Genomic DNA, 26,431 nt, shown 5'->3' on the forward strand with positions numbered 1-26,431 from the left:
AAGTCTCCTGAGCCCGGCAACTTCGGCCCCTCCCCGCCCCCACCCGGCTGCCCTCCGCGCGGCCCTCCCCATGTGCAGCCGGACGGCCGGGCTCTCCTCCTCGCGGCGGATGGGTGACCTTTTCCTGGCACGGGCGGGCTGTGCGAGGCGGCGGAGCAGGCGATGAAGAAGCAGCAGCAGCATCCCGGCGGCGGCGCGGATCCCTGGCCCCATGGGGTCCCTCTGGGGGGCGCCCCTGCGGGCCTGGGCAGCTGGAAGCGCCGGGTGGCCCTGCTGCCTTTCCTGCGCTTCTCCCTCCGGGACTACGGTTTCTGCATGGCCACCCTCCTGGTCTTCTGCCTGGGCTCCCTCTTCTATCAGCTCAGCGGGGGACCCCCTCGCTTCCTGCTCGACCTGCGGCAGTATTTGGGTAAGGAAGGGAGGCAGGCGCGAGGGCGGCACCGGTTGCGCAAAGTTGTGCCCGGGGGAGAGGGGGCGCGCCGGGGACTTCTCGTGCTGCCACCGCGCGCCGCCGCCCCGCTCCCCAGGTGTGGCCCCCGCGAGCATCGGTCCGCGGCCCGGAGCGCCTTCTTCCTCCCGCGCGTCCGGCCCGCGGGCGCCGCTGGGTTGCGGTGCTGGGCAGGTACCTCGGGAGGGACACCGCACACCTTCACCCCCTCCACCTCTGGCGTCCCAACTGGGGCGGAGCGGACGCGTTTGTGTTTGTGGGTGTGCACGAGTGTGTGTGTGTTCAGGCCTGGCGGTGCAGGGAGAGGCGAAGGAACGGGACCGTCCCCTCCGTGGCATTGTGAGTGACCACAGTCCAGTCCCGTCCCGCGCCCCGGGTCGTGCGAGTGGGTTTGATCCCTCTCCACGGTCCGTTCTGACAATTCTGCACCGCAGATTCCCCCACCAGCCTGTTTGCCCGGATGGCTCCGCGCTGTCCCCGGGCTGGCTTGTCCCTTGACAGTCCCTGCCCGACCCGCCGCTGCCCGCGAGCGTGACACGGGGAGCAGGCTGAGCCCGTTAGTATGGGGCTGTCCGAGGGCGCGCGGGTCAGCCTGGCTAGCAGTGTCGCCTTCTGTGACTCGATCCTCTGCACGGTGTGCGTCTCAATCAGAACTTTTCTGTTGTATTTTTACTGTGCCTGGTTTGTGAGCTGCAAGGCTGCCTGTCTTTAGAAGAAGTAAGGAAGGGGCTGTAACCGGAGAGAGCGCCGCTCCAGCGTGAAGGCGTGACCCCGCGGCTCCCTTGTCCCGGCTTCGGAAGCCAGGGGTGCCAGGCCGGGGGAGGACGCTGGCTCGCGCGCCCGGGCCAAGGGAGGATGCGGATCCCTCACAAGTCTGTGGCCAGAAGAGGTCGTTCTGGCGTGGGGGAGAGGCGAAGAGAGTGCCAGCCTCTTGCAAACATCCGAGATGATAAAATAAACCTGAGTTAACCGGCAGACATCAACATCTCTGCGGGTTCGGGAAAGCGGAGCCACTGAAGTGCTGGAAGCAACAAGGGCCGAATGACCCGGGTCTGCTGGAGGCTGCCGCATTTACCCTCAATGTACCTTCGTCGCAGAAGCCACAGGTTTAGACAGAAGGCCATTAGGGGCGGGGGTGGAGGGGGACACACTCACATCAGCAAAGTGACAGATGTGTCAGAGCATTTGTAAACACTGTTAAAATTATGTTTTCCATATAGAGAGGCTGAGACCTTTAAAGTTACACGTTTATTTCAGTAAAAACTTTGGGGAGCTATAGTTTTACAAGAAACTTTAGGGAAATTAAAAAAAAAAAAGATTGCCCAAGTACATTTCCAAAGTACAGTCCATAGCATCTGGTTTCATAGAGAATTTGGGGGCAATATGCCCTTTTATTGGAGACTCAAACTTCTTTCCTCGAGTTCTGTGTTTTGATGTCTCAGAGCTTCCTTGGCCCTCAGACTATCTTAATTCTCACCATCAATAGCAATCATGGTTAACTGGCATTGGGAGGTAAGTTTGTTGAGGCTCAGGGGTCTTTCTCATAAAATCTGATAATGAATTGTGCATTAGTTCCTTTTAGGGAAAATATGGAGGCTGGTGGTATAGGAGAAAGTATAGGAGACCAGGATCCAAGACATCTGTGTTCAGTGTCCTCAAGAGCACTTGGCCTTGGTGGGGTGCTCAAACTTCAGGTGCCTCATTTTTCATGGTAGAATTCGGAACTGGACTAGAGAACTGGAGGTCTCTAAAACCACTACCCACCTCCTAAAATGTTGTGGTCCTGGTACCCTTCTTGGGGAAGGGAGAACCTGGGAGGAGGAAGAAGCAAAGGGGCTACAAAGGATAAAATCAGGAAACTTTGATATCTACTACATGAACCTTTTCACTATAGGTTTCAAAAAAGTAAGGCCTGATGGATACCTCTGGGTGATCAGTTGTTGGAAGGTGAATTCTCAGCATATATTCAGAAAACCGTGACAAACTCGAACGATTGGACACTGCTCCTATTACTAACTGATCATTGCCTTTCTGTCTGATGTGGAGTCAAAATGACATCATTGTGAGCTGAAAGTGGATACCCTTAGCCAAAGTTGTTCCCTGTTGTTTTGGCACATAAATAGGATTATTTTGGGGAAAAGTGGGCTTGTGGTCTCTAGGATAGTCTAAAATATATCCATAATAACATAAGGTCAAGGTATCTGCAGAATTACTTTCCCCCATTTTCCTTCATTCTACTATTTTAGTGTCTGTCAAAACAAAATTTGTGGTTGGTAAACACATCCTCTCAATTTCCTTAGCCAGTTTTGGAAATGAGTATTTTTCTTAAGTGTAAGTTCATATAAAGTCAAACATTTCCAAATCATTTTAGTTGTACTCCACATTTTTCTTTACAGAGTATTATTTCAGTATATTTATGCACTATTCTATGTCTGACACATAATTGTTACTTGATACATGTTGATTGGATTCATGACCAAGCCTACCGAATCAAATAGGTAGTGTGATGTTTAACATATTGAATATTCTCACAGGAAAGCCAAGATACATGAGCACTCGTGATAAAAGCTAACCCTAACTGTGTATGTGCCAGTCAATGCATGTGCAGAATGAAATTAATCCATGCAGCAATACAGTTGGTAGGCGCTATTGTTATTTCCATTTTCTGTACAAGAAAAAATGAGGGTAAAGAGGTATGAAGGACCCATGGCAAGTAAGGGCATCACTCCACATCAATCTGATTTCACTATTATGTGCAGCATAATAGAGAAAATGGAAATATAGCAAAGATGCAAATCAATGAGAATCTAAAGAGTTGATTGATGAAAAATGATCATAAAAATTTTACTTCCATAATTTCACTTTCCTTTTTTTTTAGAGACAAATTCTCATTGTGTTGCCTAGTATGGTGTTGAACTCCTGGGCTCAAGCAATCCTCTCACCTCAGCCTCCCAAAGTGCTGGGGTTACGGGCATGAGCCACTGAGCCTGGTGTCTCTCTTTCCTTCTTTTGATATTTGTACTCTGAGTATTTTGAGGGACCAGTGGAGAAGGGAAATAACTCAAGCATATAGGGTGCTTAAACTCTGCCTTCCTATATTAATCTTCCTACTATGCTCCTTCTATCTATCAGGGAGCTAGACCCTTTCTGAGCCCCATAACAACTGGGAATGATGTTAGTTAGAATCACAGCTTCCTGGGCTTTCTCTCTCTCTTTAGCAATTGTGCCATGTCTAGGCTAGTAGTTCTCAGCGTGAGTCCTTGGACCTGCAGCATCAGCATCACCTGGGAATTTGTTACAACTGCACATCCTAAGTTCTTATCCCAGGCGTGTTGAATGAGTCTGGGCACAGGGCCCAGCAATCTGTGCTTCAGCAAGTCTTCCAGGTGATTCTGATGCAGAGAATTTGAGAACCATTGTTCTAGAGAGTATTGCTTTCAAGAGGCCTCCCATGTATTTGTAGTTGAGAGAAAGAGGGGAAGAGGGGGATTGGGATGAAGTGGGGAGATTTATAAAGTATCTAAAGGTAATATGCATAGTTTTATTTTTTATTTCAATTTTTTTTTTTTTCAATTTTCTGTCATCTAGGCTGGAGTGCAGTGGCACAATCATAGCTCACTAGAGCCTCAAACTCCTGGCCTCAAGTGGTCCTCCTGCCTTAGCCTCCCAGAGTTCTGGGATTATAGGCATGAGCCACTGCGGCCGGCCAGTTTCTACTTTTAAAAATGCATCTGCTTTGCTGCTTAAGCCCCTAGTGTCTCAAGGGAAGGACCAGCCAACAGCTGCATCCTCACCTGGCCTTAGGCTTTTGGAAGTTAGGGGAGGCATGGAATGGGCTGAAGTGGGACAACCAGATAGTAGAGTGAGAGCAAGGAAGAGAAAGGAGTCCTGATGATGCTGTCTCTTCCCCCACAGGAGCCAGTGGGAAATAGTTCCTTCTGTCTGGTCAGTTGGGGGAAGGGCAGGGTATATTCTCCTTAAGTGTTTTTCTGCCATAACAAAGTTGAAAAAAGGAAAGGAAGTTAGGAAAAGAATAATTATGCAAGGCTAACTGTTGTCTTGATTTTCCACACTCAAATTGAGGAGAACACAAACATATAAAGGGGTAAATAGAAAAATATAGCAAGCGTTACACTTAAACTTGGAGACTGTGGTCTTTCCACTTCAGTCTTTTTTTTTTTTTGTAGTGACATTCAAACTTTGATTTGCTATAAAAAAAAATAGAAATCAAATAAAATCCTTCTCAGAAATTAGGTTATGATGCAGCCTTGCTGTCAGTAGCCTCATTACTTATGAGCTGTGGAAATATCAAGAACTTGGAATAACATTTGTTACGTTGATATAAACAGAATGAGCCAGATGGCTTACTACTGATCTGGTACAACCGGCAAACTCTAATGATTTATCATCCAACCTCGGATATATGATTTAGACTTTATGGGAGCTAAATTTGTTGGATTGATCATGAGTTGATATGCTTTCCTTTCCATTTTTAATTTATACCACTTTAAATGGAGATATAGTGGTTCAGTTCTCAGAATTGTCACTTTACATGCATTATATATGAGCTGGCAATATAGAGTCAAAAGTGAAAAAGATGTCATTTTATTGAACTTGAAATTTTCCAAGTTTAAATGAATTTAAAGGAAAAATGTGAAAATAGAGGTCCAGATCTGTTACAGAATACTTTCTCTGAACCTTAAAAGCAAAATTTTATTTTTCTTCTGCATCTCACACATGGCTTAAATAGAATATGTTAGGCTCCAAACAGTAATCTAGGAACTGAATGCATAAAATATGATGTTATCAATAGAAATTGTTGACATAGAAAAAATGATACTCTTGTTCATAGCTACAATTTTACATTGTAGGGTTGGTTGAGGACACAGTGGCACTGTCTTAGAAGAAGGGCAGCCGGGCTCGGTGGCTCAGCCTGTAATCCCGTGCCTGTGGGAGGCTGAGGTGAGTGGATTGCCTGAGCCTGCGGGTTTGAGACCCGCCTGGGCAGCGAGACCTCATCCCTACAATAAATTAAAAAAAAAATCAGCTGGGCATGGTAGCGCATGCCTATAATTCCAGCTACTTGGAAGGCTGACGTGGAAGGATCGCTGGAGCCCAGCAGATCAAGGCTGCGGTGGCCGGGAGTGGCCACTGCACTCCAGTCTGGGCGATAGAGTGAGACTCCAACTCAAAAAAAAAAAAAAAAGAAGAAGAAGAAGGGCAGAAAATGGAATTCAACTATGGCAGTCTGTTCTGTAAACACATAGCTTGAATGGTGAAAAGCACTCTGCCTTGTAAACTATTTTTAATGTAGACTCGTCTCAGTATGAATTGTTTAAAAACACATATAAATATGGATTATCTAGATGCTGCGTTTCTTCAAGTTTCCTGTCATCCATCCAGGTTTAAGACACTAGTTGGTTTTGTTTGGGAGAAACTAGAAAGAAAGTGGTCAAGCTTTTTGAGTTCCAAAAGAAATAGTATCTTTTGCTTCCCAAGAGGAACGCTAAAGGAGCAGAAACAGTAGCTTGCCCTGCAGCTGTGCTGGTGAGTATCTGTGACCCATGAAGAAAAGCCATCTTATTTAACTAATGGTTGCCACTAGAATTATTTGGAGTGATTGCTTGCTTTTTTTTTTTTTTAAAGAAAGATGTAAGACTTGATCACAAATACATTTTGTCTTATCTAAATATATTTGTATTTTGGACACTCACCTTTAAGCAAAGAGTGATATACACAAACCCTTTTGTTTACCAGAAATGGGAACAGAAACACTTACAGTTCACTAAAAATAAAAAAAAACAACGTAGTAACTATTCTGCAAAACAATTCCAAATTAAGTACATTTCGGCATTTGTTATTACAATTCACATACCATATAATGCACCCATTTATAATTTTTTTAATAGTTTAATCATTTTCTATATTTTTAGTATATTCATAGACAAATGTAATCATTACCACAGTAAGTTGTAGGACATTCTCATAACCACAAGGAGAAACCCACACCCCTTATCTATTGTCTTACTATTGCCCCATCACCCCAGCCCTAAGCAACCACTAATTTACCTTCTGTCTGTGTACTTTAGAAATGGAATGATATATTGTGTGTTCTTTTGTAATTGGCTTTTTTCACTTGGCAAAATGTTTTCAAGATTCATCCATGTTACAGCATGGGTCAGTACTTTATTCCTTTTTATGGTTGAATAATATTTCATAAGAATTATTTTTATTATGGAATGAAGTGTTCCATAATATTGTATGGATATACCCCATCTTGTTTATCTATTTATTCATTAATGGACATTTGGGTTGTATCTACCTTTTGTCTTTTGTAAATAATGCTGCTGTGAACATTTGTGAACAAACTTTTCTGTTGTACCTGTTTTCTGTTCTTTGGGCTATGTACCTAGGAGTGGAATTGCTGGTTGTGTGGCAATGCTAAATTTAACTGGAACTGTCAAACTGTTTCCACAGTGACTGCATATTTTACATCCCCACCAGCAATGCATGATCAGCAACATTTCTTTTTTCCATTATTTAGAGCCATCCTAAGGGGTATAAAGTAGTGTATCATTGCAGTTGTGTTTCACATGAGTGATGGTGAGCATCTTTTCGTGTGCTTGTTGCCTATTTGTATGTCTTCTTTGGGAAGATGTCTACCTACATCCTTTGTCCATTTTTGAATTGTGTTTTTTGGTTTGTTGAGTTGTAAGCATTCTTTATATATTCTTGCTACTAGACTTATCAGACATGCTTTTGCTACTAATTTTGAGCGAGGAAAGATGATACTGACTTAGACACAATACCGTTATGTATTGTTCTCTGTATCACAGTGTGTACCTTTTCTAGGAACAAGATATTAGTTTTATGCTTTAGTCAGTTTCAAAGTGCTGAGGGCTGGGTGTGGTGCCTCAGGCCTGGAATCCCAGCATTTTGGGAGGCTGAGGCGGAAGGATTGCTTGAGCCTAGAAGTTCAAGACAAGCCTGTGCAGTGTAGAGAGACCTTGTCTCCACGAAAAAAATTAAAAAATTAGCCCAGTGCAATGGTGCGTGCCTGTAGTCCCAGCTACTTGGGAAGCTGAAGCCCAGGAGTCTGAGGCTGAAATGAGCTGTGATGTTGCCACTGTACTCCAGTCTGGGTGACAGTGAGACCCTGCCTCAAAAAAAAAAGCAAAACTCTAAGTACAGTGTCTGGCTATATTTCAAAACCTAAATAAACTAATGATTGGAAACAGGTCCCTCTTCAGAAGAATCTTGAGGGTCTTGTTTTACCATTATGAATTACCTTGAATGTTAAACACTTTGGTTGTCTGCATTTATCTCTGAGCAATGATAATTCTTGGATAGTTAGCACTTAGTATTTTTGAGATATCACAAAGATTACTTATATGTGGAATATGAGTGTAGTCCATTTTAAACAACAGATTATAGTACAATGGATGTATTTTGTCTTTATATTTGCTCTCTAGAATAGAGCTGATGAGCTCAGCAGGGGAAAACATTTGGGTACATTATGTTCCTTATATAATGTACCATGAAGATACCAAGGAAATCTAGAGCTTTCTCATAAAATTGGAATTCAAAAATACAATTCATTTTGTGTTCGCATTGTGGTATAACATGCATGACAGATATATAAGAACAATATTTTCTATATATGTTTCTCCTTGGTAAAGTAACTTATGAGTATTAAGAAATATTTGTTTTTCTCAGTGTCAGAAATTTTTAGTTAATTTTTATAATCAAAATAAGAAGTTTTAAAATAGATACAGTCAATTGGATGCTGCCTAGTAAAGGTCAATTTGAATAATTTGTAACATGCTCGTCTTCAAAGTGACTAGGGAACCAGATAGAGCTGCTTAGTGTTGAAGCTATCCCATACCTCTTGGACTGACTCTCTGTCTCGGGTTTTATATTAGTTGTCTATAATTTCCTAAAGATTGCCACTGGCTCAGATTTCTTGTCTCACACCTGCCTTTGCTTCTGCTAATGCCTCTGCTGATTGTTTAGGAAGCTAAAACTCCAGTGATGATCTCTTAACTCCTGTAGTATTTGTTTCATGCTCTCTTCTGAAGTTTTGACATTCTACCTGGTACTGCAACCATTTGTGAGCAAGCTCCTTGAAAGGAGAAAGCTTACTTTGTACTGCCCCTTTCTACTCTGATTCCTCTCCTGGGCACTTTGCACAGGCCCTCAGGAAGTGGCTGATGGCTCAGTGTGCATGTTAGCAAGTTAGCAACTGTTCTTTGCAAGAATTCCAAACCCTGCTTTGTTTGGTCTCTATTCTAAGCAGAGCATGTGGGGAGGGATGTGCCAGGACAGACTATAGCTCGGTTCTTGTCTTCTGCCTATTTCTTCCTTGCCCTTCAAAGTCAATGCTCCAAAGAAATATACTAAAATTACTTATACTCACTCTGTTGCCCAGACTGGAGTGCAGTGGTGGTATGATAGCTCACTGTAGCCTTGAACTCCTGGGCTCAAGTGATCTTCCTGCTTCAAGTGATCCTCCCCCCTCAGCCATCCAAGTGGCTGGGATTACAGGTGTGTGCCACCATGCCTGGTGACATCTAATTCTATAAACATTTCCTTCTATATACAAGAATAATTGTCCACCTCTTCCTTATCTTTAGGAATTTGGAATTACATTTTAGAGCTCCTGCTGTAATTAGGAATACCTGTGATCAATCCAGAGATTTGTGTGCATATATCTAGAATGCAAATTTCTTGTCTCTTGTCATTTTCCTGAATCCTGGATCAGTTGTTTCTGGAGTTTGCAGAACAGCAGTTTCTTTCTCTAGGCCAGTGTCTTCCTTCGGTGGCAATTTGTGTTAAATTAGCCAGTGCATTTCAGGCATGACTTTAAGTCTCGAAAGAGATAAGACCATGGAATTATGTGATTTCCGAAGTAGCGACGAAACTGATTTTAACTTAGAATCACAAAATGGTCAGACTATAAAATGAGGGCTCAGTGCACCAACCCATTTACTCTTGTTTGGTGAAAGATATTGAGATAACCTTAAGTTATGGCTTTGATTAAGGAATTCTTAGTTCATTTACTGATAGATTATTTAAATGACCAATTACATTTTACTGTACCACCTTTCTGGAAACACCATTGATTTTTTTCTTTTTTAGTTCAGTGAGTACAACTTTCATAGTCTTGATGAAAAGGAAAGTGAAAGCATTCAGAGACATATAAATTCCTTTGTTCAATCACTCAACAAATATTCTTGGAAAGCTAGCTGTACAGTTACTAATGCATGTAATCTCAGTGCTTCGGGAGGCCGAGGTGGGAGGATCACTTGAGACCAGTAGTTCAAGACCAGTCTGGGCAACATAGTGAGACCCCCTGTCTTTACACAAAATAAAAAAAATGAGCTAGTCATGGTAACACATGCTTGTAGTCCCAGCTACTTGGGAGACTGAGACAGGAGGATCGCTTGAGCCTAGGAGTTCAAGGTTTCAGTGAGCCGTGATACTGCCACTTATCCTCCAGCCAGGGTGACAGAGCGAGACCCTCTCTCTGAAAAAAAAATGTATTAAAAATAATCAAGGAAGACCTTCTATGCTTCAGAATCATCAGGAACTAGGAAGGCTATAGGTTTTGGAGCAGAGGTCTGGATGGGAAGCACTCTGCTACCACTTATTAGATGGGACAGCTCTAACAATTGTATTAACTTCTCTGAAGGTCAGGTGTTATGTATACAATAGAATTAATAATTACTGTTTTATATGGTACTTCTCTAACCTGAGGTCTGGCATTTGAGTTCAACAGATGTCAATTTTCTCACCATGTTCTTTGTCTCCCTCTGACTCCTTCTTCCTGTAGAACACATACACATGTGCATGGGCACACACATACTCATACAAGCACACAACTCGGGGGAGTATTTAAACTCACTTCTGACTTGACTTTCAATTGAAGGAATCAATCTAACCCAGAAATACGACATCGCTTAACTAGTATTTTTGTGGCTTATCTTGTCACCCTCAGATTGGCAAGGGTTCTTCAACAGCTGTCAAGTTCCAGTCACTTGCCTGCCCCTTTAATTATATATACACACACCTTCCTGTTTCTTCTCGTCTGCTTCCTAGAAACTGTTTTTAAAGAACAGATTCTTTGCACAGCCTGATTTTCTCTGTTTTGGATTTGTCCACACTGTTTTTTTCCCCCCTGCATTCACAAAATAAAAATAGCAGTGTAGAGGGAGTATGCTTACTCTCTGGGATGGCCAGCTGTTCAAGGATTGGACTAGTGATCCATAAATTACACCCTTTCAGAAACCATCGTGATGCCAGGCATGCACTGTGCTTGCTACCAGAACTTTTCCCGCTCACGATGGAACTTCCACATCCAGTAATATAGCCACTTTCTTTTCTCAGTTCCTGCTCCCCTTACGTTGCAAGTCGGAGAACCGGCAGTGAATCACAGGAGCAGATCATCTGTCTTTACCAGGAGGCTGGTAACATGCTTGCTTCCCATACCCAGCTTCCAAGTGTTGCCTTGGTCTGCCAGCCTCTGACTGGTGTTGGGACAAGTAAGAGCCACACCATCTGGCATAGCTGGTCACCCAATTCCTTGAACAGTTGAAAGCAAATACTAACTTGACATTATATCATAGGAAGTAAAATTTTGTTTAGGAACCTTAAAAGCCATAACTTTGCCATTCCAGCACAGAGCTTCCTTCCCATTGGATGAGCAGAACCGTCAGGCAAAGCCATGTGGCTAGATGGAAGGAACACTGGACCTGGGTCTTAAAGGAGTCCCAATGGGGTCATGGTCAGTGTTAAGCCATGCGAGCCTCCCAGGTTCTGCATCTTCATCTCTGAAACCAAGGAGCTGGATTAGATCTGCTGTTCTCAACTGTTTTCTTCCCTAGGACCTGCCTCATCAGTAGCTGTTTCCATATGGTCTTGCCTGCCAGTCTGGGAATATGTCCCAGTGGCCAGGAGAGGGAGAAAGAACATGGCTTTTGGAGTCCTTTAAAAAAATTCCTCTAAGTAATTTTATATACAGTTCCCAGGGAAGAGTCCCTGTCTTCTCTTTAGACTCATTGAAGTAGATTCTTTTTAAGGCCCATTCTATTCTTAAAATCATGTGTTGAAAGAGACAAGAGGTCATTTAACTGTAGCAACTGGAAATAATACAGTGTAAGGCTATTTTCTTATTTTAAAAAGTCAAGTGACTAAGGCACATAGAATATGCAAAAACATCTTAAGCCATCATTGCTGTCATTTTCAAAGTCTTAATCATTTTTTTTAAAGTTTTGTTTTAATTAAGGTCAGCAGCACTTTTCAACAAATCCACCAGAACTTGCCCCAGAAGTTGTGGGAAGCAGAATGGTTCTAGGAAGGCCAAGAGTGGGGAAGCAGGGTGTGACATGGGTTTCTAGAACCCAGAGTCTTACTATGTAATAGGAAGGAAGAGGAAGGGCAGTAGGGATAAGGAACCAGTAAGGATAAGGAAGTTGTGTTGTTCAAAGAAGATTCTCACAACTTCTGCCCAGTTGCCTCTTCTGGTCACCCCCACCCCCGGCCCCCAACATGGATAGCTCCAGTGGCTAAGAGGGTTAAGTGTGGTGAACTACTTCTTCATAGCTTCCATTTATTTCTGCTCATTCTTCTGGGAGCTACATGGAATAGTCTATTGGACTTTATAGTCTTTCAAATAACTGGAGATAGGAAGATGGCTGTTGTGTCTTCCCCCCACCCCCATAATCTTGTCTAGTCAAAAAGGTCTATTTTCAGCCGGGCTCGGTGGCTCAGCCTGTAATCCCGTGCCTTTGGGAGGCTGAGGTGAGTGGATTGCCTGAGCCCGCAGGTTCGAGACCCACCTGGGCAGTGAAACCTCATCTCTATAATAAATCAAAAAACCAGCCGGGCGTGGTAGCGCATGTCTGTAATTCCGGCTACTTGGAAGGCTGAGGCGGAAGGATCGCCGGAGCCCAGCAGGTCGAGGCTACAGTGGCCGCGAGCATGCCACTGCACTCCAGTCTGGGCAACAGAGTGAGACTACAACTCAAAAAAAAAAAAAAGGTCTATCTTTTAGTAGTTTCTCATCTGAAGTCATTTTCAGACACAGAAAGCAAAAACCACAAAGGAAAAAAAAAATGACTTTAAAGTGAAAACTTCTGAGCAATAATACCCCATAAACAAAGCAAAAAAGACCCAAACTGGGGACAGATATTTCCCCAGGAAATGGGATTAGTGTGGGGATAACAAAAAGTTTAATATATCAATACTCTTCTAAACTGTGTTCTTCGGGCATGACTACTACCGCCAGCGCTGTTCTGTAGGTGTTAGTGGGAGCAGGGCCTGGGCTGGGTGTCTGGAGCCCTGCTTCAGGCTCTGTGCAAGTGCAGCCTAGTTCTTGGATCCATGCTTGTGTGATGGTTGGCCCCCTGAGACACCCTCCTCCACGCTCAGCATGGAGCCAACAAGTCGGGGCAGATGCCACACAGCCCCCTGCATTCTGCTCTGCCCTCCTCCCTCCGGGAGACCTTACTGAGTTCCTGAGAAGCATAGGCTGAAAGGAACTGATGGGGTGCTCACCACGCAGCATCTCGCCTGCAAGTATTTTCTCAGTCTCTGAGAAAACAGTGGAACTGACTCATCTGGTCGGAGTTTTACAGAAATGTGATTGTGGATCTCTTGCAATTTCATTCTGCTTTAGTGTCAGAATTTATCCAATGATGTGCCAAAAAATGTGTGTAAAATCACATACAGATTTAGACACTTCAAGAGGAAGTTATTTTTACCGCAATGGGGAGGAAACCAAGGAGTGATGATTGACAGAGGAGACAGGGCAGGGCTGAGGAAGGAGGGCAGGTGTCTGAGCAGCTGGGGCTTGGCCACGCTTGCCCTTGCAGCCCCGCCAGCCGAACCTGGAGATTGTGGTGCAGTCACCTCTTAGCAGGTCGAGGGAGGTGTTCCTGTGTGAAAGATCTGCCCCAAGGGGGAGAATGTTGACATAACCTCTGAGTGTGCAGCCAATTTAAGCCGCGTGGGGTTAACATTGGTTACTCCCGAACACGTGTGGTGTGCTCTCCTGAGAACCCATAGAAACAGCTCTTTAGCTAATAGCTGCATAGGACATGAAGGAAAAAATGGAGAAAGGATTCCAGAAAGCTACATAAATATAAAAACCAAATGGCTCAGTGTCTTTATTTTGCTTTAGCAGAAGACAGGATTGAGGCCATCTTGTTTTCTTTGCTCGTGCTTTTCCCAAATCAAAAGGTTGTTCTGAGTCTGGGTCTAGCCTTATACTGTATTATTTCCATCACTGGTGATTGGTTGGTTCTTCTTGTCAGGCTGTGAGATGAAGCATGAAGAGGTTCCCAGGAATGAAGAGAGAAAGAAATAGGTTAGCATTCATAACCTGTATCTTTTGTTTACCCTTTTCACCTAGGTAAAATATATCTAGGGCTACCATTCGGTGATGATATTTTGAGTCTTGGAAGTTCATAATGTGATGGTGAACTTTTCTTTCTTTTTTTTTTTTTTTTTTTGAGTTGGAGTGTTACTCTATCGCCCAGGCTGGAGTGTAGTGGCACACTTATGGCCACTCCAGCATCAACTAGCTGGGCTCTGGTGATCCTTCTGCCTCAGTCTTCTAAGTAGCCTTCTAAGTCGCATGCAACCTTGCTCGGCTAATTTTGTATTTATTGTAGAGATGAGGTCTCACCAAATTGCCCGGGCTGGTCTTGAACCCAAGGGCTCAGGCAATCCACTCGCCTTGACCTCCCAAAGTGCTGGGATTACAGGCTGAGCCACCAAGCCTGGCAGATGGTGAACTTTTCAAATGCATTTGGAAATGACTTGATCCAAGCATCCTATGTCTTGTTCTTCTGGTCCTTAAGGCTGGGGAGAGGCGTGTACTTTCCATGTGACTGTGTCTTGAAATGTATGCAGCTGCCATGGACATACTTGTTTCTGACCTGAACTCTGGCATAGAGTGTGTGCTCAGGCATGTTGTTAAGGGTTGGTTCCTAGCTTGGTTGGGAGAACCTACTAGAACCTACTTTGGTTGCTGAGCAGGCTTCTAGGTGTTTTAGTCATTTTATGGCACTATGCATCTATTTGCCAGAATGTATTTCTCCATTTCCCTAAATTTTTTTCTAGGCCACCTGGAATGATGGGTGACTTTGTTAATTTCAGAGTGAGTCTTGCTCGTGAGGTGTATATTTCATTGAAGCTGTACACTGGTGAGACTTACAGGATCAGACACATGTTCTGTGACTCTCACCCACCCAACCTCCTTCACATTTGGCTTACTAGCCTTCCTTTCCTTCATGTGTTGTCGCTTCCATCTATGCAGGTTTATTCTTTCCACAAATGCTCATCAAATGCCAGTTATGTGCTGGGTGCTGAAGACAGTGACAGTCGCCACACTCGTGGAGCTGCATTATACCTGGAGGGACAGAGAAAGACTTAAGATCCCATGTGAAGCATGATGAACATAGGGGTAGAGGTGGTGGCGCCTACAGGAAGAAGTAAGAAGCAGGGCTTGGTCATGTCTGGCTGTCGTTAGACTGATGATCTCTTTGCCTAAGGCCCTGTTTATGCCAGCAGATCAGGGTTCTCAAGCCTAGCTGCAAGATAGAATAATCTGGAGAGCTTTGGAAAACACTGATGTCCATCCATTTGGTCGGGGTGGGACTGGGTATCTGTATTGATTAAAAACTCTCTGTGTAACTCTAACATGCAGCCAAGGAGGAGACCCGCTGTAGTATTAATAGATACAGGGCCAGGGAGTTTTGTGTCTGTTCAATTCTCTTACAGTACCATTTAGGGATGCTTTATCTTGATCTATAATCTTTTATTTGGCTGTGACAATGCTTTAGCTTGCAGCTTCTCTACACCAGCATTTCTCAGACTTTAATGTGTATGCAAATCCCTTTGGGATTTGTTGAAGTACAGATTCTGTTGTAGCAGGCTTGGGGTCAGATCTGAGATTCTACATTTCCAGCAAGCTCCCAGGTGTTGCCAGTCAGAGGGCCACACTTTGAGTAAAAAGGGGCTACACTGGAGCATTTCCAGGAAACAATTAACACCTGTAAACAAACAAATGTGTCAGGGTTCAGCCTAGCCCATTAAAGAACTGTACTGCTAAATATTTTCTACATTTCTTTTAAACTGAATTTTCAGTCACCAATTTGGTTGTTCAAATTTAAGAACATTAGGTTTTTCTTAAGTGAGAATCACACCCTTGTATGATTCAAGTTTAAAACAGCTGTTTTTATTCATCTCTGCAAGTTATGGGATTGAAATGCAGGGTACTTGGAATTTTGTGAGCATACAGACATTGATAAGTATAGGAAGTAAACCAATGGTCTTAGAATATGAAGTTTCTTCAAATAGTGATTGCAGATTCTTGTGCAGTTTTAAAATTTGATGCTGAGGCATAGAAAGCATTACTAAGTGCCCCTAACATCTAAATACTCGGTGGAAAGTTTTTTTTTAATAGCCAGAGCAAATAATTGGATGCAAAGAGAGCAAATAATTAGAATGACTCGATATAATTCTTTAAAAACACAATTTTAAGAATTCATCAAAACTGTTAATATACACTCATTGTAGAATATTGGGAAATAGAAAAAAACACAAAGAAGAAATTAAAAAGCATGCTAATTCCTTTATTCATGACTGTTATGGTTTGGTTACATACTTCTTTCACTCTGCAATATGACAAATGTCATATTTTTACATATTTGCAAATTATAATTTACATGTTGCAAATTACATATATTTCTACAACATTGGTTTTCATGGTGGCAGAGTACCCTGTGACTGTATTGTAATTCCTTTGAAAAGGTTTTTTTGATATTTTGCCCATTTTTGGTTTTTATAATTGTCGATAAAGCTGTGATGAATATTATTAAATCTTTGTAGACTTATCCATTTCCCTGGGATAAATTCTTAGACACAGAGTTCCTGGGTTCAAGTGTATACCCATTTTAAAATTAATTTTAGTATAAATTGTCATACTGAGGCAGCTTTGTATATTTCACCAGGCATCTATTACTTATTTTGCCCATACCCTTATAAACACTGGATATAATATTTTAAAAACTCCCTAACCATTTGGTTGGTGAGAATGATATTCTTATTCTTTAATTTGTATTTGTTTGAATATTAGTGAAAGTGAACAGTTTATTCTTGTAAAAAAACAGCTTTCTTCTTCTGGGAATTACAATTTTAAACCTGTCCCCCATTTTTTTCTTCTTATAGATTTGTTTCTCTTATCAACTATAAGAGTTCTTTAGGAATGAAAGGTATTAGCCCTTTGACATATGTACAGATGCTAATTTCCTGATTTTTCGTTTGCCTCAGTTTTTGAAATCAGTTTCTTTTATTTTTCTTGTGCTTTAATTTCTTTTTTCCATTTATTAATTTTTCCTTTGCCTTTATGCTTAGAAAAGCCTTGTATCCCAACCAAATACAGTCTCCATATTTTCTTTTCATTCTTTTATTTATTTTTTCCATTTAATTTTTAAATCACTTTGGCATTTATTTTGATATAAAGTAAATCAATTCAATGATTTTTAAAGTCTAGCCAGAGACAACGTCTTCATCCTTGAATGATATCATTCCTTAATAGTCAATTCATTTTTCAAACATTAAAATGAATTGATTTGAGCTGAACTCTTGTAGAAGATTTAAAGCCCTGTCTGCCACTGGATTCTGGGGGTGGGACTGCTTTGGAAGCCATCTGGTACCTCTTGGTGGTTCTAGAACTGTGCTTGGGCCTCGTCCCCTCTACTGCCTCTCCCAGCTGCCTCTGTCTGTGCTGGTCCCTAGCTCCCTCCTTCAGCTGCCCTTGTTTCTGGAAAGAACTTTTGTGCCCTCATCAGTGGATCCTGTAGTCACTGGTGCTCTGGTCAGGCAGACACGATGACTCTCCTGGCCAGCTCTGCCTGGATTGCTCATGCACAGGACTGGACAGGTATACAGGTTTCAGCCTCCCGGGTTCCTGTTGGGTCCTGAGCAAAAAATCAGACCCCTGGGCAGCCACATGCAGCCTTACATACATGTCCTTTGGGTGAGCTCCTTGACAGCAGCCTGACTCCACCAGTCCTCAGCCCTTCAGGACATCTCAGGAGCAAGCACAGCACTCATTTTAGCGCCATTTTTTATAAGCAGCTAGATGATCATTCATAATTTAGTTCCTGTGGATTGTTATTCGGTTTAATGTATATAAAATTCCAGAGAACGTAGGCATTAAAGGCCAACAAGATGGACAAGAGAGCTCCATTTTCTGATTAGGAAATCATGGTTTCTTCTGTGAATTTTCCTTTAGCAGGATGCTTGATATGACAAGAGGCAGTGTAGTCTGAGAAAAGCATTGGGCTTCAAATCAGAAGTCCTCTGTTTGTGTCCTGGCATTGCCGCTGTGCAGCTGTGTGACCTTGGGCAATTCACTTAACCTCTCTGAGTCTCCACTGGAACTTCAGAGGGACTCTTTCTGTTCTAGATAACCTCCACCAAATTATAAAGAGAATGCTTTCTGGTATTCTCCTGCCTGGAATACTGTGGAAATTTGCATTTGTAATATCTCTGCTATGCACTTGCACATCTTCAGTTTAATCAATCACGCAGAAGCCTGACCAGAGCAGGTGGCAGATGAGAGTGTAGGAATGTAGGAGCCTGCGTTTGTGTGTGTGTGTGTGTGTGTGTGTGTGTGTTTTGTGTCTTCAAACAAGCAAACCCATAATTCTGCCTCCGGGCCTTCACAAACAGTAGTTGGTTGTTTGTTGTGTATATCTCTGCTCTTTCTGTCACTTACATTTTTTTTGTAGGAAAAGACCTTGTAAGATTATATAAATTACATTTTACTTTACTGGATATTCTTATCCAACTTCTATTCTCCCAAAGGACTAGATAAAGATTTTCTCTATGTCCTAAGACCTCTGGCCTCTTCACTTTAAATTGTAAAGAATAACTTGATGATTAAAAGTTATAAAGATGCCAGGCTCGGTGGCTCAGCCTGTAATCCCGCGCCTTTGGGAGGCTGAGGTGAGTGGATTGCCTGAGCCCGCGGGTTCGAGACCTGCCTGGCCAGTGAGACCTCATCTCTACAATAAATCAAAAAATCAGCCGGGTGTGGTAGCGCATGCCTGTAATTCCGGCTACTCGGAAGGCTGAGGCAGAAGGATCACCGGAGCCCAGCAGGTCGAGGCTGCAGTGGCCGGGAGCGGCCACTGCACTCCAGTCTGGGCAACAGAGTGAGACTCCAACTCAAAAAAAAAAAAAAAAAGTTCTAAAGATTTACCCTGTGATTATTTGAAAAGATTTTCACTTTTTTCAAGATTAAAAAAAATAGGGGCAACCCCTTTCAGGTCCCCTCCCACTTTTCTGTCTTCTCAATAAATCCTACTTTCTCAAAAAAAAAAAAAAAATAGAGTATGCCGATGACATAAAGGTTCTTGCAAGAACTGCTGACCTAACCTTTAATGTGGGTGTATAAATTCATCATTGTCCCTCTTCCCCAGATGTCCCAAAGGACAGAGAACTGGTGAAGCCAGGGTGTTGTCAAGGAGCTCACCCAAAGGGCATGTGTGCAAAGCTGCATGTGGCTGCCCTGGGGTCTCATTTTTTTATTTTTAATTTTTGCTTAAGCTCCAACAGGTACCCAGGAAATGGGAACGTCTATATTTGCCCCATCCTGCACATGGACAGATACTCATGCTAGTAGAGATTCATCCACATGCTGTCGGGAACACAGAGGAGGAAGAAGCATATTAGAGAGAAGGAGAGAGATTCATGGAAGAGGTGACACTTGAGCTGGGTGTTTAAGCATACATAGGAGTTTGCCAGGTAGAAATGTGGGAAAGGAGCATTTTAGATGGAAGGCACATCACTTGCAAAGGCAAGCCACTGCACAAAATCGTGACACCTTTGAATATGCTGAGCTGTACAAGGTGACTGGCAGGAAACCTTGGTGGGGGAAGGGAAGAGAGGGCTGCTGCAAGGGAGATGCCTAGAGTAAAAGGGTAGATTGCGAAGGGAGTTGTTATGTTATACTAACTGGCATGTGATGGGAAACCACAGAACATTTCTAGACCTCAGAGTGATAACAGATTTGTTGTTCATAAAGACAACTTTGTAAACAGAAAGGAAAACGTGGAACCATGGAGGAGCCTAGGCAGGTGTCTGATGTGGTCCTCAGATTCAAATAGCACTTTACAGTTTGTAAAGTGGTTGCATCTGCGCTGCCACGTGTGCCTCTTCACCCTTCTGAGCACTGGGCATTTAAGCTGGCTTTGCATATGAGAAGCTTGAGTCCAGAGAGGGACATGAAGGGTCCTGACTGATCGGCTGGTGGGGTGGGCAGAGAGGTAGGTCTACACTCACCCAGGTCTTCTCTGACCAGAGTGGTCTCTTCTTTTTTCACCTCATGCTTCATGGAAGCGTATTTCAGTAAAAGTCTTGAAAAAATTTTCTAACTCTTTTAATGAGAACTGACTTGCTTTCATCTCGATAAAGAAAGCTTGACAGGAAAAACAACTCTTATCCTGCAGATATTTACTTAGCATATTAGTGTCATGTCGACTTGCCTCGTTGATGATATTTTCCTGTTATGCTAGTATTCTTCAAGCTGATGGTTTATTTTTTCTGATTAACTAAAATGAAAAGAAAAATCCTCACTGCATTTTCATTAGGATAGGATATCGCATATCTTGAATTCATGGTTCGGTTATTTCAATAACTTTGATCATTGCCATTTTGTCATAGATTAAGTTGGCATTGAGGCTATAATTTCTTGCTGTTTAAAAATGACTGTTGACTGAGTACAGAGGATTTATTTTCTCTGTGGCATCACTGAAGGTGATAGAAGCAGTCCCACTTCCATCTAGCCTTAAAGTCCCATAGGCCGGGGCTGTGGAGCCTGCATTGTGAGCATAGCTTTTTGTAAAGCCGATCAGTCTTCCAGGCCATACTGGATGACTTCCAGCCCCACCCTGTTCTGCCACCTGCTTTGGTGAGGTCTAAAGCAAAATGTTCCAGTCATTTTTGTTTTTTAAACCAGAAACCTCTTTCGAAATCTTTAATTTTGTTAAAACAGTTGGAGTAGAGTGAGTCCTGGCCACATATAATGGAACTCTACTAAGATGGAGTGGGTGGGTGGTTAGTCCTTGAAATAATTATTTGACTATTGGAATATAAAGGCATTTTTTAGAAAAGAGATGAAGAGGACAAAGGTCTAAACAGATGCTCCATGGCCTGAGTGAACCTGTCTCAACTTGCATAGGGTCTAGCATTTAAAGGGTGATATATTTTATTAAGACAATTATAATGTGTACCTGAAGTGAGTTTTTGCAGCTGAAAGTTACATTTATATCTGATTTTCTAGTGGCCAGGGCAAAAAGGTAATAAAATGTGTCATATCTTATTACTGTCTAATCTAAGAAGCACACCCACTCAATGGGGAAGGGTGGTTCCTCTCTTCCTATCTCCCCCAAATGAGACATCTATTAGATCTTAGAGTATTATAATGAACAATATCTTCTACAGTTTTTTCCTCCCAGAAAATGAGGACATGTTCTTCATGAGGCTGTGCTTTATGCTGGCCTTTGGTAAAACAGAAAAGCATAATATGAAACCACAGCACAGCTCGGCGCTGGTATTTTCCTGGGGGAGCTGAGGTGTGATAGTTTAACTGTTGCTGTGCAGTGGTTTTATGTGTTTAGAAAAGATAGTGCAATGGAATACTGGGCATGTTCCTGGTGGTTTCCCTCTATCGGTTTCTGCAGCCTAATTTTTGGCAGGAACAGGAGAGCCATCAGCTGAAGGATGCTGAGTGCCTGAGGTATAGAAATTCAGTGTGAATTGCACGTTGAAAGGGCAGATGATTAAGGGGCAGGGTGATGTTCTTGTTCATTCTCCAGCCGGCTTGCCATCTGCAGAGCCCGGTGGAGGACCTCTCCTTGGATGGGCCCTTCAGGCTTCCAGGGTTATCCCTCATCTCTAAGACCTGGGCTCTGTGCCAGAATCTTTCTCAGAGTGAAAAGCTCTAAATAAATGTATTTTGAATATCTCAGAACTTCATCTGTCGGAGGACTTTTTTCTTCTTAAAGATCAAACATACTTCCCATCTTATAGTAGTTGTCAGTGAGAGAATGGAATTCATTTTACTGGCTTTTGTTTTTCTACACCTTTATTTTTATTGCATTGTATCATAGAGATACAAGTCAGAATTAGCTACACACGTAGGCTGCATGCAGGTGAAGTTTGAGCCTCCAAGTTGTCCTCGTTTCTCCTGGTTTAGGACCAGGTAGCCTTTGTGTTGTTACGTGCCCCCACCTTCTCTCCTGACAGTGTCCAGCAACTGCTGATCCCTCCCTTGTACTAATGTAATTCATGTTTAGTCCTCACTTATAAGTGAGAACATGCAGTATTCAGTTCTTTGTTTCTGTTATAGATCACTTGGTACGATGGTCTTACGCCTTTATTAGAAGTTTTATTTGGGTGCCTCTCTTTCCAGTTCAGCAAAGAGGTCACCATATTCTAGGCATTCTGGGTACATGTTCTTACAAAAATGTGTGAGGAACTTTGTAAGAAATTATAGGAAATAGGATATATTGTGAAATTAATTATAAAGTAGGTTACAATTTGGGACTTACGTTTCTTTCCATGTCTTTTGAATTATACAAATTTTCTTTTCGAGTTGGAGTCTCACTCTGTCACCCATGCTAGAGTGCAGTGGCACTTTCACGGCCACTGCAACCTCTACCTGCTGGGCTCAGGGGATCCTTCCGCCTCAGCATTCCAAGTAGCTAGAACTATAGGTGTACGCTACCACACCCAGATAATTTTTTTGATTTATTGTAGAGACGAGGTCTTGCCAAGTTAGGCAGGCTGGGCTCAGGCAATCCTCTCACATTGGCCTCCCAAAGTGCTGGGATTACAGGCTTGAGCCACCGTGCCCTACCTTAGTTATATGAATTTTAAAATGATTTTTATGTTTAGAATTAGAAGGCATGTGTATTAAGTCTAATTTATTTTCAAGTGTAAATGGAAACCTTAGAAGACAGTTTTATACACACACATGCATGTACAGACTCACATTCATTACTTTTTTTTAGTACACAAGAAAAAGTAAACATTCAAGTCCTTTCTGTTGAGTGACATTTTGTTGAAATACTTATATAAGACATCTCTACTTTTGTTTTTCATCTTAAGAAGAGGGCAGTATAAGGGACTGATGTAAATGTATGAATTTGCACCACATGCCAGGTGTAGGGTTCAGAAGAGGGTTTTGTGTACCTTGAGGCGCCAAGAACACAAAGACTTTCCGGAGGTATTGAGCAGGGATTGTGTCGGAGGGATCAAATTCCCAATTCAATCGCTGGCAAATCATTCTTTCCTAAAATTGATCTCCCTGAGAACTTGCCGTGTGGTCCTCCTTCCCACCAGCTCCCTCTCAACGTACCCTCCCCCACTTTAGAAAAGAGGATTATCTGACTCTGTACTGGGTGTCAAACACCTCCAGGTGCCAAAAGAGGAGTTCAGAACGCTGGCGTGGAGGGAGTGAATGACTATTGACCACAGCAAGTCCTTTTGCAGGTCAGGTGGCTTCCATTCTTTGCTTTCAACCAAAGTGAAGGAGGAGCTAATCACGTTATCTCACCAGATAAATCACCAACAGATCTTGATGGGATTTAGAAAGATGTTAAAGCGAGTGACACTGTGATAATTAAACCCCTTCCATTCCTCTGCTGTCGATGCAAACAAGGATTCTCCATGTTCATATCTATTAAAATGAAAAACAGGAATAAAACTGAAATCATTAAAATTCAGTTATTGACAGCCTTATTCAATGCATTTGTGATTAAATTTTACTTTTGATTTTTAATAGTTATTTGTGAAATTTGCAAAATCTCTATGTTGTTTTGATCAGTTGTGAATTAAAGGCACGCTTAATAATAACTCGATTCTACATGTACATTTAAACTCTTAAAGCACTGTGGTCACAACATAACGTTTTAAATGAATTCTAATTTGCATACTTTTTTGTTGTACAGAAATAGAATAGAATGATCAATAAATTAGTTATAAGCATAAACATCTTATCTGTTAGAACAAAAGTCTGTGGGAACAGTGGAATGAAAATTCAAGATGAAAAGTTTGTCATGTGTACTTTATTTTCAGCATGTTTAAAAGGATATGTAAATTTCAGAAACTGAATGAGAAACTTGTTAATTCCTTCTTTGCTTCCTAACAAACTCACCTCTAACAAGGGCTTCCCAATACTGAGAATAACTTAAACAATCCTATGCCATCCTTTCCCATCCCTCTCCTGGCCTCCCTCTACCCGAGGTAACCAGTGTTCTTGTTCTCATGTTTATTGTTCTCTGCCAAGTTTTGTGGGGCTTGAATATTATACAAATTTGAGAGCTTTCTTAAGGAAAAAGAATTAAAAACATATGAGTAAGAAAATGCCCACTGCAGTGCAATGTCATGCAGTCTGAGAGGTTGCATGAGGAGGGAGAAGTTAGAGTGGTCAGAGACAGTGGTCTGGACCAATTGCAGTGAAATAGCTTCCTTTTGCGGATTTTACAAAAACATGTGACCGTGTGAGTTTACTGTTAGAGTCTTTCCTCACGCTGGGAAAGGAACACATGTAAGTACTGGCTCCTGGAACTTAAGCTTCAACAGTTTCACTGTGAATCTGTCTCTGTGTGTGTGTGTGTGTGTGTGTGTGTGTGTGTGTGTGTGTGTGTGTGTGTGTGTACGCAAGTGTGTGCATAAATTGTACACACACAAATCCCTGAAAAGTATGTTCATTTTAGCTTATTTAAAATTTATATGAAATAAACTTTTTAATTCATGACAGCAGGTGTCATATCAATGATGCGTGTATGTGTTTGTGTGATTTATGCATTTATGTATTCTGCTGGATGTGTATAATCAAAACAATGTGATTGTTTTATTTTAAAATGTTGACAGATATGATGTGAGCTACATCCCTTGTAGCCTTTTTTTTTAAGTTGGAGTCTCACTCTGTCACCCAGGTTGGAGTGCAGTGGCACACTCAGGGCCACCCAAATGTTGACCTGCTGGGCTCCGGTGATCCTTCCATCTCAGCCTTCCAGGTAGCCAGACTACAGGCGCACGCTACCACACCTGGCTAATTTTTGATTTATTGTGGAGATGAGGTCTTGCCAAGTTGTCCATGTTGATCTTGAACCCAAGGGCTCAGGCAATCCACTTGCTTCTGCTTCCCAAAGTACTGGAATTACAGGCTGAACCAGTGAGCCCAGCCCCTTACAGCTTGTTAAACTTATGATAAAAAATTCTAGAGGTTGATTTGAAATATGCTAGGATATACAGAATGTTTCAAAATTCTTACGGGGCTTCAAAATTCTTCCATGCACCACCACGCCCGGCTAATTTTTCTTGGTTTATTATAGAGATGAGGTCTCACCAAGTTGTCCAGGCTGGTTTCAGACCCCTGGGCTCAGGCAATCTTCTCACCTGAGAGCACAAACTTGTGAAAGCTATCATGGCAGAGAATAATCCTTACATGTTCTGGTTTCCTTCACGTTACTGTCCTCAACTCCTGGAGTTCTGTTGGGAGAGCTCACAGCTGACTACCGCAGGAGGACATGAACCCTATAGTGTGTTCAGCGGTTTCCAAATGGCAGAAACTATCCTGGTCATTAGGGACTATTAACAAGTCTTGATGCCCAGGGTGTGGCTGCACATGGAGTTATGTCCTGATTTCACCTCTGCTTGCCAGGGCGTCATGGAAAACCAGTTTCCTCTGGTCATCCTCCCCTCCCTCCCATTACTTCTTCTATACCTTCCCTCTCCTTCTCCAACCTAGCAGTGTTCTGACTTATACTCTTGATTGAGAATAAAGACTTGAACGATGCAAGTGTCTATCTGCAAGGTCATTTGATATCATTTGATATCATTTGGAGCATTGGCACTCTCTCTGTGTCCTTCCAAACTTGATACTCCCACCCATTCACTCACCCAGCGAGTGGAAAGTCCTTTAGTTGCCAGTTTTTTAGAGGCAATAGGGAGTGTAAATAGTATTTCATTCCTTTTTTATTGTGATAGTAAAAGTCATCTTCTATTTTGGCAGTAGTGATAGTAGGTAGAACCTAACTGGACCCTGCCAATTCTTATTGGATGTTATTTGACTGTGCTGTGGGCCTTATTTCAATTCTTTTTGCAAACTTTTTGATGACAGGGCAGGGACCCTTTTTTGATCATCACTGTGTCTGGTGCTATATTAGTAAGAAAAATGCAATATAGATAGGATTAAATTGGAATTGTATTGAATATAAGTTATATACCGGGAGTGCCAAAAAAAAGTATACACATTTTAGATGTTAAGAGATATTCACTGTAATTAGAAGTGTCTGGACACAGATGGTAACCACTGTGAGCACCTCTCATAATTGCAGAAGTCAAATGTGACTTATAAGCCGGGTTCGGTGGCTCAGCATGTAATCCTGTGCCTTGGGAGGCTGAGGTGAATGGATTGCCTGAGCCTGCGGGTGCAACTCGGAGAGACCTCATCTCTACAATAAATCAAAAAAAAAAAAAATTATCCGGGCATGGTAGCGCGCGCCTGTAGTTTCAGCTACTTGGAAGGCTGAGGCGGAAGGATCGCCGGAGCCCAGCAGGTCGAGGCTGCGGTGGCTGGGAGCAGCCACTGCACTCCAGTCTGGGTGACAGAGTGAGACTCCAACTCAGAAAAAAAAAATGTGACTTATATTCATCTTTTGTTATCAGTATATATTGAATATTGCAATTTTAATTAAGTTTTTCTTAAACTGTATACTTTTTTGGCACCCTCTGTATATACACACACACACACATATAAAAATTCATTTAAAAATATTTGTTGAGCCGGGCTCGGTGGCGCAGCCTGTAATTCTGCACCTTTGGGAGGCTGAGGTGAGTGGATTGCCTGAGCCTGCGGGTTCGAGACCCGCCTGGGCAGCAAGACCTCATCTCTACAAT

At 42.5% G+C, this 26,431-nt stretch overlaps 1 protein-coding gene across 2 annotated transcripts in view; it reads left to right on the forward strand.

Annotated features, from left to right (window-relative positions):
* The window catches only part of UST (uronyl 2-sulfotransferase), a 322,433-nt gene continuing 296,002 nt past the window's right edge, over window positions 1-26,431 (forward strand). Inside the window, exon 1 of one of the 2 annotated variants that reach the window (XM_008051829.2) lies at window positions 1-409. In XM_008051829.2, coding sequence (XP_008050020.1) covers window positions 163-409 — 247 coding nt within the window. In that variant the 5' untranslated portion in view covers window positions 1-162. The remainder of the gene's footprint in view (window positions 410-26,431) is intronic. The other variant, XM_008051830.1, reaches the window with a different exon arrangement.

This window comes from Carlito syrichta, unplaced genomic scaffold (assembly GCF_000164805.1).
Source record: "Carlito syrichta isolate Samal-C Ts95f unplaced genomic scaffold, Tarsius_syrichta-2.0.1 Scaffold236941, whole genome shotgun sequence".
Taxonomy (NCBI): Eukaryota; Metazoa; Chordata; class Mammalia; order Primates; family Tarsiidae; genus Carlito; species Carlito syrichta.